Source organism: Sander vitreus, chromosome 9, assembly GCF_031162955.1.
Source record: "Sander vitreus isolate 19-12246 chromosome 9, sanVit1, whole genome shotgun sequence".
Lineage (NCBI taxonomy): Eukaryota > Metazoa > Chordata > Actinopteri > Perciformes > Percidae > Sander > Sander vitreus.
In genome coordinates, this window is record NC_135863.1 from 9,975,876 (window position 1) to 9,993,032 (window position 17,157).

General features: G+C 39.0%; 1 protein-coding gene across 2 annotated transcripts in view; it reads left to right on the forward strand.

Annotated features, from left to right (window-relative positions):
* The first annotated feature begins 2,498 nt into the window (after nt 1–2,498).
* Nucleotides 2,499–17,157, forward strand: part of rabgap1l (RAB GTPase activating protein 1-like) — a 110,912-nt gene continuing 96,253 nt past the window's right edge. Inside the window, exons 1-4 of one of the 2 annotated variants that reach the window (XM_078258654.1) lie at nt 2,499–2,661; nt 7,763–7,886; nt 13,002–13,095; nt 14,516–14,666. In XM_078258654.1, coding sequence (XP_078114780.1) covers nt 2,509–2,661; nt 7,763–7,886; nt 13,002–13,095; nt 14,516–14,666 — 522 coding nt within the window. In that variant the 5' untranslated portion in view covers nt 2,499–2,508. The remainder of the gene's footprint in view (nt 2,662–7,762; nt 7,887–13,001; nt 13,096–14,515; nt 14,667–17,157) is intronic. The other variant, XM_078258655.1, reaches the window with a different exon arrangement.

Below are 17,157 nucleotides of genomic sequence, written 5' to 3' on the forward strand. Positions count from 1 at the left end.
ATGAGCCTTTCTGGGATAGTGTTGGGTTAACTGTGAATGTATTCTTATATAAAGCATTTCTGAAACGGCGATTCCCATGACGACCACTTGATGGCACCTCCGACCTAAAGCTGAAGGGACTTTACTATAAGTGATTATGTTGGATTTGTATGATGAACTGGAACAACATAAAACATGCTGCTTCTGTATAGTGCAAGACCTTAGACATGTGTATTAGGAACTGTAGTGTGCCAGTTTTTTTTTTTTTATCTATCTTTTTTTAACTTCTGTGTGTCTATGCTGCCCTTTTCTGTGTGAGTGAGAGCTGGGTCTTTTATCTCCCTAAAGGGGCTAGACACGAGAGGTTATATTAATTTGAGCTGCACAGGTCATCAAGATTTTCAGATCATTTTTATTGCGGCCAAGATGATATATTTATGACTTTTTCGAACTGAACAATGCACAATACTGGCTTTTGAATTCCTTTCAGAGTGTCCGCTCAATGCCTGAAAGATTATAATGCATTAACATTACAATGTTTATGAGTGTAGTTTGCTCACTTGAGTTGTTTCCATATTCCAGTTTCCTTTCCCTCCCAACTACTATGATTTACTCTGCTGGTGATTGCAGACTGTAACTCTTCAGTGGAATTAGTAATGATTGATTTGGTCATATCTGTTTTCTGTATATTAACATCTAGAACCTGAACTGAATAAGAACATCAAATGACATATTCATGAATTAGGTACCAACAATATATTTAAAAAAAATAATTTAAATACATTGAATAGTTTTATTGAAGTTTTAAACAGAATTGCTGCCTGAAATGTGTGTTCACAAATCTGTGTGCGCTCAGATAAACATATTGGAGTTGATGTATCATCATGTACCTGAGACGAGACCAATGTCATTGTGTTTTAAAAGGAAAGCATTTCCATGTGTTCAGACAGGATCCTACAGAGTGTATCCAGGCAGAGAGCTTGCCCTAACCAAATCCATTAGAGCTAACACATTAGACCACTTAGCAACTTGCTGACTCACAGGCTTTGAAGAGTTTGACTTGAAGGTGGGAGGCAGGACTGCAGTAACTATTTTAATAGTAATTTGTTTATTCCTCCATTATAATAAGACAAAACATTGGCATTAAGTGATTAGTAAGTTTGAGGCTCACATCTCTTTATGTATGAAGTTTCTGTTGTTTGAACCAAGACCTCTGTACTACGACAATACGTTTGAGTTCCAGGGCTCATCTACCAGTGTGAACTTTTTTTCATCTAACAAATAAATGTGTAGACTTCAGCTGTGAAGTTTTAGACATTGGGCCTCATTCACCAATATCTTCCTAAGTTTTTTCTTAAATTTGTTCTTAAAGAAAGTTCCTAAGAAAAGTCTACGTCTGATTCAAGACGTGTTCTTAAACAGCGGAATTGTTCGCAGGTGTGTTCTTAGAATGATGAATCCCAATGTCTTCGTGAGTGCTCTTGAGTGTGCGTAGATTCTGTTCTTACCTACGAACAAATCCCAAATAAGAAAACATTTGTGATTGCCAGAATCTTATTGAAAACTGTGTAAGTGGGGTTTAAGAACAAATTAGTTCTTAAAGGTGCAATATGTAATACTGACAGCAAGTGTTTTTAAAATAGTTACTGCAGTACAAATTCAAAATACTGGAGAGAGTCGTCTTCCCCCGCCCCCTCCTCCCCAGACTCGAAGTTCATGTTGGTTGACCACAGCATCCAACAATGTTGCTAGACGCTTGTCTCACATAGCCAGATATTACTCCACAGCACAGCGGAGTAGCTATCGTTAGATGCTGGCTATATTGACAGTAATGGAAGCCCGTGCTCATGCAGAGCTCTGTACCCAACTGACAGATGCACCTTTTCGGCTTAGAATTACGATAGGAACTGCTAAAAATACCACTACCTTGCTGTCCTTTTCCACCCGACTGAAATACACACTTTATTGGCTTAGAATTCGCTAAACACACTGCAAACTCACGGTCCTCTCTTCACGTTGGAGAATGGGGCCCATTGATGTTATGTCCTTTACCACTAGGGGGTGTGGCATCCCCACACAATACATTGTGTGGATTTCCTTCTCCCCAGTAGAAGCCGTCAGAGAATAGCGAAATCTCTTTAGCGAACAGTTACATTTATGGATTTCTAAATTAATTTATTGCAAAGTTTATTTTTTATTAGTTCCGAGTATTTTTTGAATTAGGAAAAAACCACTGCATCACAAATAAAGGTTGGTTTCTGCCGGAGGTTGGTGCAGAGTTATTAATGTGTACCAGCTTTTAGACAATCCATAACCTGGTTCGACTTTGAAAGCTGTAGTGCTCCTACAGCTGTTTATCATGTGTACACTCTAACGTTGTTATTCAACCTTCTTAACAGTATAGAAAATAGTTAAATGGGCTTCACTGACTGAAATCAAGTAAAAAAACTAAAAAGGAAACATAACTCCATAGTAACCTTTTCCTGTTTTGCTTCTTCTCTCTGGTTTTCTCCAGATAAGCAAGTCTACATGACAGTGGCAGTGGACCTAGTTATAACTGAGGTAGTGGAGCCAGTTCGCTTCCTGCTGGAAACTCTGGTCAGGATATATCCATCAAACGAACGCTTCTGGTACTTCAGCCGCAAGACCTTCAGTGAGACTTTCTACCTCAAACTCAGACAGGTATCTCTACTGCAACTATTACAACCCTCACAGAACCTGCACCCATGTCCATACATACATATTACCACTGTACACAGTCTGACTGCTTGACTGACTAACTATGAATTACCTAAATAAGGTTTGTGGGCTTCTGGTAACTGGTGGATTTTTGGGTGAGTTGTGTGGTTTCTGGTTGTCAATGGCTGGATCAGGACAGTGGTAGAATATTGTGGTGGTTTAAGCCCAATTGATTGGTGGGTTCCTGAGACGATACTTGTGTGATAGCATACCGAGTTTAACATTTGTGCAAAAGAGTGTAAAACTACCCACCAGTCAGTAAAAACAATAAGTCAAGTTGCTACTGCTGCTTGGCTAATTAATGGTTTAAATTAATTGGTTGTAGGATTGGACGATATGTCGCTTTATACTGTAAGATTTTTACAACTACAAAAGACATTCTTCTTTTGTTAGTTATAGTAACAGGTTCTCCACCAATTTTCCAGAAGAAAGATTCGGAAAACATCCTACATGTATCTCAAAATATGTATATTGATATCACCATAAAAATGACATATATATATATATATATTCTGATGAATCTTCTGAAGTGGATATTATCCCCGCCTCCCTAATTGTTTAGTTTTCTTAACCATTTCAGTTGCTTGATTAAGAAAACGGTTTGTTTACCATAAAGACGTTTTTGCCAGTTTGCATTTAATCTGATTTGTTGACAGTAGTTTGATTAATATCTTAAAATGAATGTAGTAATTGGGGTGAACTCGAGCTCACCCGGTAAGAGTGTAGGCTGAATCCTTTGCAGCGGCCCGGGTTTAAATCTGACCTGTGGCCCTTTGCTGCGTGTCATCCTCCAGCTATCTCCCACCTTTCCTGTCTATCTACTGTCACTCTGAAATAAAGGGAAAAACCCCCCCAAAAAAATAATCTTAAAAAAAAATAAAATGCATGTAGTAATTACATTTTTGGAAATAACACATTTAATGTTATTTGCCAATGTATATAACAAAGTAAAAAATAAACTAAATGTAAAAATGTAGTGACAAATAAATGAACAGAAGGAGTCTGAGTACATTACATTCATTTAGCTGATGCCTTTATCCAAAGTGACCCAGAGTAGAGTAGAGACCTCTGGCACAGAAAGGTGTCAGTCATATTTCTTTCACAAGGTTATTTACATCAAGTCAAGTTAATTGATGTAGTCCAATATCACATTTGTCTCAAAGGGCTTTACAGCCCACAACAGCATCACTTCCCAGCTCGGCCCAAGCTCTGTGTGGAGTGGAGGAGGAGGTCAGAGTGGGCATTTGAAGGTGTGGTGGTGTGTCAGTGACCAGTCAAAGGCTGTACCCCAGAGAGCTGAAACACTCGGTCGTTGTAAGAGGCACAGATATGTGCTGCAAAATGCAAATGTCTCATCAGTTGACTTCCATTTCTCTCTTTCCATCTGTGCATCTCCTGCTTTTGCCTCCTCGTTTTGTCTGTTTGCCTCTCATTGTCAAGCTGGTGAATTGATGCTCAACATTATTCCCTCCCCCTCTTCCAACTCAATGTCTTTGTCTGATCTTTTTGTACTTAAAGTATAGGATGTAAGAATGTGCACTGTTTGTATGCTCGAAATATCACAAAACACCTTTGCACAGGTCAACATTTGACTTGTGAATTGAGTGAATAGCAACTGTGCTAAACTTGGTTATCACATTTATCTTGTGAGCTGACTTGTGGCAGCTGAACAATAGTCACCACAATCCGCTGATGTGATGAGTTTTGTTGCTAGCACCAAATATCCTTCTTGTATCTTACTGTTGATGTATAATGGCAAACCTCACAAACCCTGAAATGTTTGCCCTTTTGAGTTTCCTCACAACTTGTCTGATTGTAAAGTGCTAAGAGAGAGTGAAGAACGCACATTCTCTTACCCCCCACCAACACAAGGACACCCAGCTAGAGCAGTTGCTGCAGGTGCTTAAAAAAAAAACAGTAAAGCTGTAAGCTTCTTCTTCCCTGTTAAAAAGCAGATTTCCTTTAGTAGGCCATGGGGAGCTGGCAAAGCAGTGGAGTGTGGGGAAGCTTTGGATTGTAGGGAGCTAATAAGAGGCTCTGTCTCATTATTGGCATGTGGGTAATTAACAGCGGCGGTCTGACTCGTCCGCCTGATTGCCTCTCTAGTTATCTCCTCAGTAAATGATAGAGTGTTGGACTGGTGCTGTGGTTAAGAGCTAATTAAAAGATAATATTATGTGGAGGTTTTTGTGGAAGATGGTAATCAAAAGTGATACACACAAATATAAAATATGTAGTCCTATTGTCTTATTTTGCCAAAACAAATCTTTAGGGTTAGTACCAGGGAGCCATTATCTAAGCCAACTTATCAGAATGTTTTCTGAGCCTGCTTCACTGGAAAAATTGTAATCGGTCTGCTTTACTGAGAAACAAACCTAACCGGGCTGTAGGCTGCATCACGTTGATTTCAAGATTGAGTCTTGGCAAGTCAAGACCAGATTTAGACAGGGTTGAGACTAAGTCAAGAAGACTGGAGACTAGTGAATTTGTAATCATAAAATATCTGCATGAGCTACATATGTTTTTGCCTGCAAGTGAATTTTTTTCTGATGCTGGAAAATAAAAATCTACAAAATATCAGTTAGCATTTTGTATGCTAAGATGAGCAACTAAAAGCTTGAGCCAGCCTTCAGAGGTTGATGGAACCAACAGCAGAGTGGAATGAGCTCCGTTTAATATAACAACGGTTGAAAATTGCTTCATAAGAGAAATACGCTTGTTGGTGTTACAAAGGTTCACATTAACTGTTAGGGCAGTCCTGTTATTTTGTGGTAAAATGGTATTTGTCTCACAGAATACCATTTAGCAAAGAGAGCTGTTCTTTCTTTATGTATCAACAAACCCAATTTTGAATAATCCTTTTTAGAAATGCACAAAAGATGATACTGTCTTTTTACAGTGGGCCTTTTCTTTCACAATTTTATCAGTGTTAATTATTCATCCTGTAGGGTTAACAATTCATCACAAGCCATAGCAAAACCAACATGTTACCTCAGATTTTCTCTAAAAGTAGGCTGTGTGTGTGTGTATGTGTATATATATATATATATATATATATATATATATATATATATATATATATATATATATATATATATATATATATTTTCTCCCAATTTATGCTCTCATCACTGACTTGAGTTAGTCATTAGACGCCATCCGAGTGGGCAGATCAATGCAGCTCATTGATCCATTCTACCAGGTGGAGGAGAGAGGCAACAGCACTACAGTAATAGAATAGACCAGAAATAATCATCAGTAGCTTATGACACCCAAGGTCAAATCTGATGGTGTTTTTGTTCTCTTGTGCATTTCTTCAGTCTATTATTATGGCTTTAAGCAGTAGTTAATTTTTACACCCTAGATTTCAACAACAACAAAGTTGTTGCAATGATCATTGATATACTACAGCAATTTTCAAGTTTATATGGCTAATGTGTTAGCTAACACTTTTGTAACGGTTCCTGCCCAGCAGGAACAGAGTAGTAGTTCTAAATCTCTACATCTGTCGAATGCAAGTCAAGTATTCACTAGGGTTTTATCCCTAAATTACCAACTCCTGAGTAAAAATAATGAATTCATTGTTTATTTAATTAATTTGAGCGTATGGTGCATTTAATGCCTGAAAAGGTGCTGGGATTAAAAAAAAAAAAATCTTAAAACAAAGACTTACAAACAAAGATGGTCTGAAAAGTCTTAACGACCTTTTGCCACGATCATACTGTATAAGCACATAGTAAAAACACACCCATATTCAATCAATGATAGTCAGCTGAATCATTTTACATTACATGTTCTAAGTGAATTCTGTAAAATGTTTCAATCCTTTTACATTTTCTTACCCATCATCATTTTGCACTAGGTAGGTAGTCCCAGTCAACTTGTGGGATCTTGTTAGCCACCAGTATCTGTCCATGGTTTTATATGGCTTTTCTTGTTCTCCTATATGCGACTTCAGGTATAGGCTTAATTGAGGGGCTGTCCTGCAAACTCAGTTGAGGCACAGCAGGCTCTCTGCTGTTGATGGTAGTGCTTTTTTCCTCGTTCCTCATACATGGCTCTTTTCCTTTTTATTGGTGTCATCTGATGAGACAGCGAGCTCTGGCCTGACCACCTGCTTGATCGATTCAGGTGATTCATGCTGATTGCCTTGTTGAGATTGACCCTCACTGCCAGTCTCATACCGACACAAGAATACTTGCAGGTGTACTCTCCGGAGCTGCTGGCACGACTATCTGTCCTGGAGAAATGAGAACAATTGTATGCTGGTTGGAGGAACTCTGTGCTAGTCCATGACTTTTCTTTGGCTGCCATGATATACTGTAGTCGATGACCTTAACACTGCAAATTAATATTTTTTGCATTGGATTGGATCTAGCTTTTCTGTGCTTGAAGGTATATGTAAAAGTATTTAAAGCTTGTCACTGTGCATTTTTCAATGAATTACTGTACCTTGTTGGCTGCTTACATGCAGTGTATATATAATTAAAGAGAATGCCTTTGCAGAAAATAAACATCTGTGTTAAGTAATGGTTAATGCCCGGCGAGGTGTCCATTGTCAGGTATTAATGGACGACGGCGAGGCGTGAACGGACTCTGATATAGTATCTAAAATGGGTTTCATGCTTTTTGCGCTCAGCGCGGTTGGGGCGCTACGAGCGGAGCGCATGGTCGCCGCAAACCGTCTGGTCGTTCAATACTGACTGCGGTCAAAGCAGCTAAAAGAACAGACTTCTTCTCTTCTATACCTAATCATTGCAACACGGTGTCTGCGTTGTTACAAAACCTTGGAGGTGCACGGCTCGGCGCTCAGACCCTCCGTGCACATTCGCCCAGGCCGCAGTTCGTCGTCATTTCGCCGTCTGAACCGCCCAAACTGCGCTGAACGCAAGAAGCATGAAACGCGTTTAAGATTGCTAATGCAGTTAGCATCATTGAGGTATTTTTTCTTTTAGGATTGATGATTTTCTAATCTTCCAAAACTCTTCTAAATTTATAAAATGATTTCTACTCGCAGATAAAAATAATGTGTGTGTGTGTACAGCAGGCACCAGAGAGGGTGGGTCAGAGCGATGCTATGTATGAGGTGGTGAGTCTTCAGAGGGAGGCAGAGAGAAGCAATGAAGGACGACTGGCCTCGCCCACTGAGGAAGAGGAGGCTGATGAAGGTATGAATGTCTTTTTTTTCTCTCTCTCTATCGCTCTCCCCTCAGTTGCTTGTTTTCTACCCCTCATACATTTAATTAATCATATACAATATATTAACTATGCCACACTACATAATCACGAATAATGCACATTCTTTGAATCTTTGAAAAGCCAGGTTTTTACTGTCTCTGTACATACACGCATGCACGTGCGCACAAGCCACATCTCAACATAATTTGCCTTGCATGATACAGCATACAAATCCCTCACTGCCTTTAATATCGGAGAAAAACGAGACACCACTGTGAACCTTCACAGTCACAAAAAAGAAAAGAATGGCTTTACCACAAATGGCTTGTTGGAGGGAGCATTTACTTTACATATCCAGCAGTTTTTTTTCTAGGAGCATGAATGCCTCATCTAAATGAGATCATATGTCCAGATATTCAGGCTGAAATAGAGGTTTACCAACACACATCTACTCTGGTTTTTTTTATTTTGTAGTAATGCCTTGTCACAAGCACACATGCTATTCATTGGCTGACATGAATCAACAGTGAAGTTTCATTTTGTTTAGGCACATAAACATGGGCAGGGTTGGATGTATATATGTGTTTATGTGTGTGAGTGTGCCAGGGCATGTGATAACAGCAATGTGTATAGATTATGGGGAATGAGTTTGAATGTGTGCATGTGTGAAAGACAAGGCATGTATTCGGTGTGTTTTACAGATTTTGTGTGTGTTACACAGTGAACAGCAAAGACTGGAAGGCAGAATCTCAGGGGTTTTGATAGGTGTGTGTGTGTGTGTGTGTGTGTGAAGCATGAGTGGTTTTGTGTGGAGCCTGTCCCAATCCTGTTAGGGCTTGTTTGATCATAGCACTACAGCACTGCAATGTCAAACTGCCATCATGCAAGCCCCACACGACCTTTTTGGTGAAATGAACAGCCTTTGTCGATCAAGCAGACCAATGATCTTCCTAACTACCCAAATCGTCCCAGTCCTCTCAATGTGACATATAACAATATAGCAATATGAAAGAAAAATAAATGTGTGTGTGTGTATATATATATATATAAGGGCTGTCAATCGATAAAAAAATGTAATCTAATTAATTACATACAATTACATACTCTGTGATTAATTAATCTAAATTAATCGCATACATAATTAACGGTGCCTGAACCGATAGTTTTTAAGAAAGTAAAAGAAAAGGAAAAAAAGGGTACTAAACAGTCGGTGGCATTAAAGAACGGCTTGTTTATTGCTAAGGCCATATGGTCAAAATTAAATGTTTAATAATAATGTATAACAATAACTTATTTCACTAGTAAATTGCTGTTGAACAACAAAAACAACCATCAGATAGGAAAAGGACATTTACAATAACTTCAAATGCACCACGAGGCTGTAGTTTACCAGTTTCATTGAACGCACCGGCTGTGTTGTTTCTCCGACGACAGCTGCAGATTGTTACATACCGGTGTTGAATCCTCTACAGTAAAACACAGTCAAACTTTACACCGTTTAGCGTTAGCTGTCAGCATTTTAACCGTGTTTAATCCAGCTACTAGCTAGCCGTAGGCTGACGTTAGCTGCTGTCGAGTATAGTGTTAACTAGCGTCACGTGCAGCAATGTTTGTGTTGCCTGTATCGTCTTCAGAGCATCAGAGAGAATCGCAGACATATCAGTGGCACCAGATTTCGGTAGCCAGGGTTGGCAGGAAGAAGATTTTTTTTTCTCAGATTAATTAATCGAAATTAATATTAAAATAAATATATATATATATATATATATATATAACTTTTTTTTTTTTTTTTTACAACTTGTTCAAACATAGCTTTTGACCACTGCAATCATTGCAAATTTGGCACCAACCACCATCAATCAGAATAGAGTAACTCATCTAAGCATGTTGCTTGTACGATCAATGCCCATAAGTGTCTTGATTAAGACACTGAATCCATTAAATATGACCAGTTTAGGTGTAAAGCCAGAGTGGATATAGCCTTATCAATAATGGCAGGTATGCCAGAGGGATGGAGGCAAAACGGCTATTACATTTAACACTAGCTGTTAGACTAAAGTGGTTACCAAACATGACCTAGTTTCAGCCCACTAAACGGGACTGGCATATCCACCTGACCATGGTCTCAGCTGTGCAGGTGTTGCAGATAGATAGAGAGAGAGAGAGAGAGAGAGAGAGAGAGAGAGAGAGAGACCAACATCACATTCACAGCTAAATTAATAATCAAAATATGCATTAAAAACTCTATCTATAAAATTACTCTATTATTTATGTATTATATGCCAATATAAAGAAATGGCCTCGGTGGATGTTATGCAGGTTAATTAGTCACACCTATATATGACATTTTAACAGGATACAAACGCCTGCAGAATTCTCGTTCGGCGATTCAAGCACTACAATGAAATATTAACCTGAGCCCATATGAACGTAGCATCCCTTTTTCCAAATGATATCAAAACTTTTTTTGTATATCTTTTTTTCCAAAATTGTGATACAGCAACACATAAACCTATAACATTGGAGGCCCCTCTTCGTCTTATTGTGTGGCTTCCCTCTCTTCTTTGCCACTGTCAACACTCTTCTACTTTTTTCTTGAAGCACTAAAAGGTGTTAACGGAGTGGGAGGCTGAAATCGGCGCCTAAAGCCACGGGTCAGCCGCCAAGGCCGGCGCTGACGGCATTCAACTGGCACTGTGGGAGCTATTCAGAGGGCTTTTTCTATTACGCCCCTCTCCTCCCCCAGAGCTGAAAATTGGAGGCGCTCAGGGCCGTGGAGCTGGAGGTCAGCCTCATTGTGTACAGAAATGAATCCACTCCCAGTGTAGATGCCTACACTGTGAGCACACACACATTCAATTCATGTGGATGTTTAAATTTTTTTAAAAGCTTAAAACTGACATATCTTTGACATCTCAGGCTTTGTGATTGTTGCTTATTGTGTTTTTTTTGGTTACCTTCTTTATATACACATGCAGGCACACACTTTGTGTATGACCTGTACGCTATGTTCCGTTTCATAGACACTCATACAGACTGTGATCAAATACATGCATATATCCATACAGTTCCTCTGCTTTATCATTTATAACTGAAAGCATCTTGTATCTGCATAATACAACACAAAGAGACAAGAAGAGCTTGATTGACTCAGGTAAAAAAAAGAGTAGTAAAGTAAAGGACATCAAATTCAAAATGAAAGGATATAAATAAAAGGGTGAAATATTAAAGGTAGAACGTCTTTATGATACTAGAATTTCTGCTCACTTTAATGTAGACAAAACCAATTCACTAGTGGTGTAAACATCAGAGAGATCCTATTTGAAAGTAACCCTACAGTGAATGCACAGCCCCTCTCCAGATTGAAAGGTAACAGTAATGGCCCTTCGTCTTCACAGTTTCTTTCATCACCTGGTAAGTTGGAAGCAGCATTGGACTCACGCTTCCTCGCCACGTGTCCTCAGCCAAATATGAGAACAGTGGCAGCAGCTTTGTGCTGGGTCTGAACCATTTGAAAGGGCTCATCAAGCATTTATAAAGACCTGAAAAGCTCCTGCTGAGGCTGTAAGGATCTATAGGAGCAGCAGTTTTCATTCAGCATAGAAGCTGCATGTTCTAGAAGAAAATGTCTTACCTCATTATTTAATGCCAAGGCCTAAGTAAAGGCTTCAGTGGGAGTGAACAATGTCTTTAAAACCTTTTTGAGGGCTGTTTATTCATTTATTATTATTTCATATTTTATATTTCAAAACTGAAAAAAAACAAACTTTGTAAGGTTGAAGCTCAGTGCCACGCTGGGTCTAACTGGCAGCAACAGAAAGTTCGCTGATCTGGCAGGGACCCTGACTCCTGATCAGCAATCTTTCCGGCGAAGTAGTCTAGGTGTAGGGTCTATGTGATGCGCTAGTTAATTCTTGTCTCATTTGTTGTCTGATAAACAGTAAATTCATCAAATAATTCAGTGCCACATATCACTATTTTCCAAGCTACTGTAGCTGTCATATTTTGCGGCACCCTCGTGGTTTCCATAGGCTGAGGTATGTCAAGGCTTTTCTTGAGACTTTTTCTTTCTTTTTATTTTCAGATTGTTTAGTTTCGGAGATTATATATATATATATATATATATATATATATATATATATATATATATATATATATATATATATATATATATATATAGACAGCATCACAAACGCTACTACTTTCTTGTTCTGTATAAAATAGGTTTTAAAGAGCTCCCAAGCGCTGCAATGCTCTCTCTTCTCTTCATTGAAGCCTCTATGTTTACAGGCTTGTGGTGATGCGCAATGTGCTTTAGGTGCCAAAAAAAAAATTGTGTTTGGTACTGCCAATTTGTTTTGTTTTGTTTTGTCATGGTTCATGTGTGCAATAAACATTGCACTTCGTGAGAAAAAAATCGTGGCAGAAAATCGTGATATCAATTCTAAGCTAAAAAATCGTGATTCATATTTTTCGCTGAATCGTGCAGGCCTAATCTCATTCTAATTTCTGTGTATTATGTGCTGGATGTACGTGTAAAACTCTGTGTGGACTGTGTGAGTGTTTGTTCCAGTGGGCGGTGTCTGTGTGGGGATCAGTTCATCTCTCCAGCAGCAGAGCAGGCCAGACGGTCAATTAGTGCTCCTGCATCTAAACACAAGTGGTTTGCTGTGCTGATTGCCTCTTGTATGCCTCACAAACCAGCAGACAGACGAACAGCAATAACGAAAGTGTAGGCACTGCACAGGCACTCCTTCCTCCATTTGACTGTGTGGCATCAATAGTAACCGCGTTTAAAATGTGAAATACAGTTCCCTGACGTGCATACATAAAAAGATATGTGTGTGTATATATATCAATCCAGTGGACTGCCAATCGTATCTTCTAAGCCTTCATGAGGTTAAAATGCTTGGGACTCAATGATGAAACAAGACCAAACCGGATCTGAGACACAAAGACAGCTCAACACCGTCAGTTGTAGACATTTTTAAAGGTCTTGTTCTGAGCACTGTATTCTCATGTGGATAGAGGTTACAGATCTCAAGAATAATCCATTTATGCTCTTAATGTCTGTTAATGTCTGGCTGTGTTTGTGTTTCTCGCAGATAGTGACAGGGAAATCTCCAGCGGGACAGGAGACGTTTCCAAAGACTGTCCTGAGAAAATCCTGGAGTCCTGGGGAGGAATCCTCACCAGATGGTAAGGTTTCAAAAGAGACAGACGGAGTGAGCAATGTGGATAGTTCCAAACTTAGATTGAATTGGATGGTGCAAGACGGTTGGAAGCTCAACAGAGAGAAGTTGAAACAGGTATGGAGGAAGGAGAATGAGATACAGGATAGAGAAAAATATTGAGTTATGGATTTGTATACAGCTCGATGCCCTAAAAGAAGAGAGAGTGGAAGTTATAGAAAAAGATGAAGAAATGGGAATACTAGAGATGGGGAGTTTAGAGGTGAATGGTTAAAAAAATGGAGGGTGATGGACAAGATGCAGGGAATGTGGTTAATACTGTACTGAGTTAATGAGTAAATGCAATTGCATCAAACGTGAATGTTAGCTCTTCGTCTTGTGCAAAAGCACTGACACGACACGATGCTGAAAGGTGAATTGGGCCCACCCTGCCTCATACAGACTGATATACAGTACACGACCTTTGATTGTTTTATCATCCCTCTTAGTATAGAAAACTGTTTCCTTCAGATACAGCCATTTATTTATCTGCTATAACACATACTGTCATCAGTCTAATACTTGTGCTTTTATAACAACCATCGTTGATACATACAGCTTTAAGTGTGGCATGATTAACAGAAGATGAAAGATGTTTCTGGGTTTTTTTTTGTTTTCGTGCTGTTGCATCAGCACAATGAAGTGAAGTAGTTTATCTGGAAATTGCTTGCATATTGCCTCAATAAATGCATTATGATGAGATTTCAAGCATCATTAAAAAGAGCTGACAGTGTGTTTTCAAAAAAGCAAGATATTGTGGGAGAACTCTTACAGCATGGCAGCACTGCGGTTAATACTGTACTCTAGTAGTTACAGTAATACTGTATTCAATACCCTACCCAATATGATATTTAATGAGATAGGTAGTACTGTGATTATAACTGTATTTAATAATACAATAAAGATGGGTGTAACTGACTATTGTATTCAATACTGAAGTTAATTCTGTAATTTCAGAGCGTTTTAGTGGGACAATGAACCTCGAGCTGCTTCAGTAGAAATAAAGTAGAACCATAACAGCAGTCTGGTTGTACTATGCAGCTCCCATTGTAAACGTATCTATCAGTATGAATAGGTAACTGGCTGAAGTCAGCCCTACCTGGCCAGAGAAGTGAGGAAAAAAAGATAAAAGCATTTTGGTAATTATACTATAATAACCACTTTGTTATTAGTAGTATAAGGTAGTATTCATGTTGTACTGCAACATGAATACTTCAGTGACAGGCATTTAACACATTGATTAACTTGATTGGTCTTCATACTGTCCATGCACAAAAAAATCAATTATCAAATCTGCCCAGATGCACTTCACATTAATATTTAAAGTGTCCGAATTGGATTAAGTGAGATTATAAAATAATGGATTACCTCTGCGTGTTGTGTATCAGGCATGGGAACCTGTCCACTCGTCCGAAGGGTTTGCCTTCATTGGTTCACAGTGGCATTCCCGAGCCACTCAGAGCTGAAGTCTGGCAGCTGCTGGCCGGTTGCCACGACAACCACGACCTGCTTGAGCACTACCGCATTCTCATCACCAAGGTAAACGCATGTGCGTGCGTGCGCACGCACGCACACACACACACACACACACACACACACACACACACACACACACACCATGGAGGGACAACCGCTTATAACAAGTCACATTTCTCATATCTTTTTTTGTGGAAATGTGTGAGGTAATACAAAACGTGTCCAGGATGTTTGCAGACTGATCACACACACAAATGGCAGTATGTACTTAACTTCAATTTCCAAATTCCATTTTTTTGTTTTGTTTATCATATCCTGATCGTAGTGCTTGCACACCAACAGGCTGTTATTGGTTTCTACTGCATTTCATGTCTCAACATTAGCTAAAAAAACATTACTAACAAAAGTCAAGAGTTTCTTAAGCAATATCACACGAGAGGCACTGCTGTTGTCCTGAATACTTCTCCGATTTGTCTAGGTTAGGTAATGGGACTGCGGTAAAGCGAGCCACCGAGTGCTGGACCGGGGGCTCACTTTACTGCAGTCGTATGAGCACATCTAGAGAAGAAGTATCCAGGGTTCATGGAATTCCTCAAATTACTTGTCGGAACTAACTAAATGTTAATGTGTGTAGTTATCTCTTCTCCTGCTCTGTATTCATGACTCCATGTCAGGGCTCAACATTAACTTTTTGAGGCACTTGTCCTTTGGACAAGTACATTTACAAAAGTCACTTGTCTGGGTAAAGATTTATCATTTTATAATTTATTTATTTTTTGTGTTTTGCTAATGCAGAATTCGAACAAACCGTTGAAAGCTGGTTTGAAAGAGGCTGATTTACCAAGGGATCCTTTAAAAGGTGTAGCTACTTTACAGTTGAATATTGGCTGATTAACTATGTACATTTAACCAATACAAATGCTGCTAATGTTTGCTAGGTACACAGCTGCTGACACTAGCTAGCTAACATCACTTACTTGTCAGCCAAGTAGACGCCACAGAACATTACTCCTTCTTCATAACACACCCAGTCGAATTCATCTCTCCAGCTGTTCACACATTTTCTTTCCCTTTTTAACTCGTATGGTGCTGTTGTTGAAAGGTTAATTGTTCTTGGTGCGTTCCCTGGCACTTGGCTGGGCTGCAGAGCCTGAAGAAACATCACACTAATCCAGTCTCCACCACTGTTCTTCTGAGGCAGGTAAAACTGTATGTTTAAACTGCGGGTAATTATTACTTGGACTGACTCCTGATTGGCCAATCAAAGCATTCTGAGTTGGACGCTGGTTCGACGGATTGTGGGGGAAAAAATTATTTGTTTCAAATCGGTAAAATAAAATGGACGTAATGAGTGGCACATAACGTGAAGTAACGTGGCATTTTATTTTGTTTGAGTTTTAACTTGTCCAGTGGGGCAAGTAAATTTCTCTTCCACTTGCCCTACAAAAAAAAATCGACAAGCCTTAATGTCGAACCCTGCATGTAAACTTAAAATATGGAAAACTGTGTTCTCACATGCTTATCATTCCATTCTTTTCACTGGTTTTCCTATGGAGATATGCATCTTTTAGCATACGTGTTGAAAGTATATTGTCTTTCTCTTGTGTGTGGATGTGGACACTATACAGAAGTTAACAATCAATTCATTCTCCCAGGTATAGTGCAGGTCTTGGTTGTGGTTTGGTGAACACCAGATGAGTGGTGCGAGTGGTTTTAATATCATGTCATTACAATGAAAATAAAGTGGAAACTATTACAGCTCCTGTCTGCCCTTTGGCCTCCCAGAAAGCTTGCAAGAATTCAATGTGATTTCTTTGGCTTTTATTATTTAACTGTTGGGTGATCTTCCTGTCGTGTTCACATATAACCTACTTGTTGCAGTTTAAGTCTGACTGTTTGGTCATTTGAGTTTAAGGTTGTGAAAATGCATCAAACTCTGGTGCACCGAAAATTTGATTTGGATCTGCTGCTGACAGCTAAGGTTGCTTCACACCTGTATTATGTTCATATAATCAGGAAAGAGGGAACAAAAAGGTTTATTGGTGCCTTTTAGTTCTGGTCCAGTTTGTGTTTACTCTGAATGAACCAACAGCTGCAGGCATCAAGTCATATTAACAGACATTGATTGGACAGTTTTGGCAGCTGTCATCCTAACTAATCAGTGCTACGTGGACCAATGGACAGTTTACAATTTACACATTATTTTGTTTTTTTGTTCAGAATGACTTACAACTTGCGAAGTTTGGAACAAAATAACAGTACACATGTCATCCAAAATGGGTGGCACAAACACTCACAATGATGAATAGATTTTTCCATTGACAATACATATTCAATTGGACTTGGGTAGCAAGCTATTAAGCCGTTTTTGTTGCTACACATTTAAAAACAAATAAGTTAAGTTCAACAGTGGGAGCATTAGTCATATAAAGACACTGTTAATTATGAGTTGCACTGCATGTGACTACAGCTTTATGATAAAGATATCAATCCATCATTATGTAATCCGGTAAATATCTTACTTTGCTTTATATGTTGATAAATTAATTAAAAA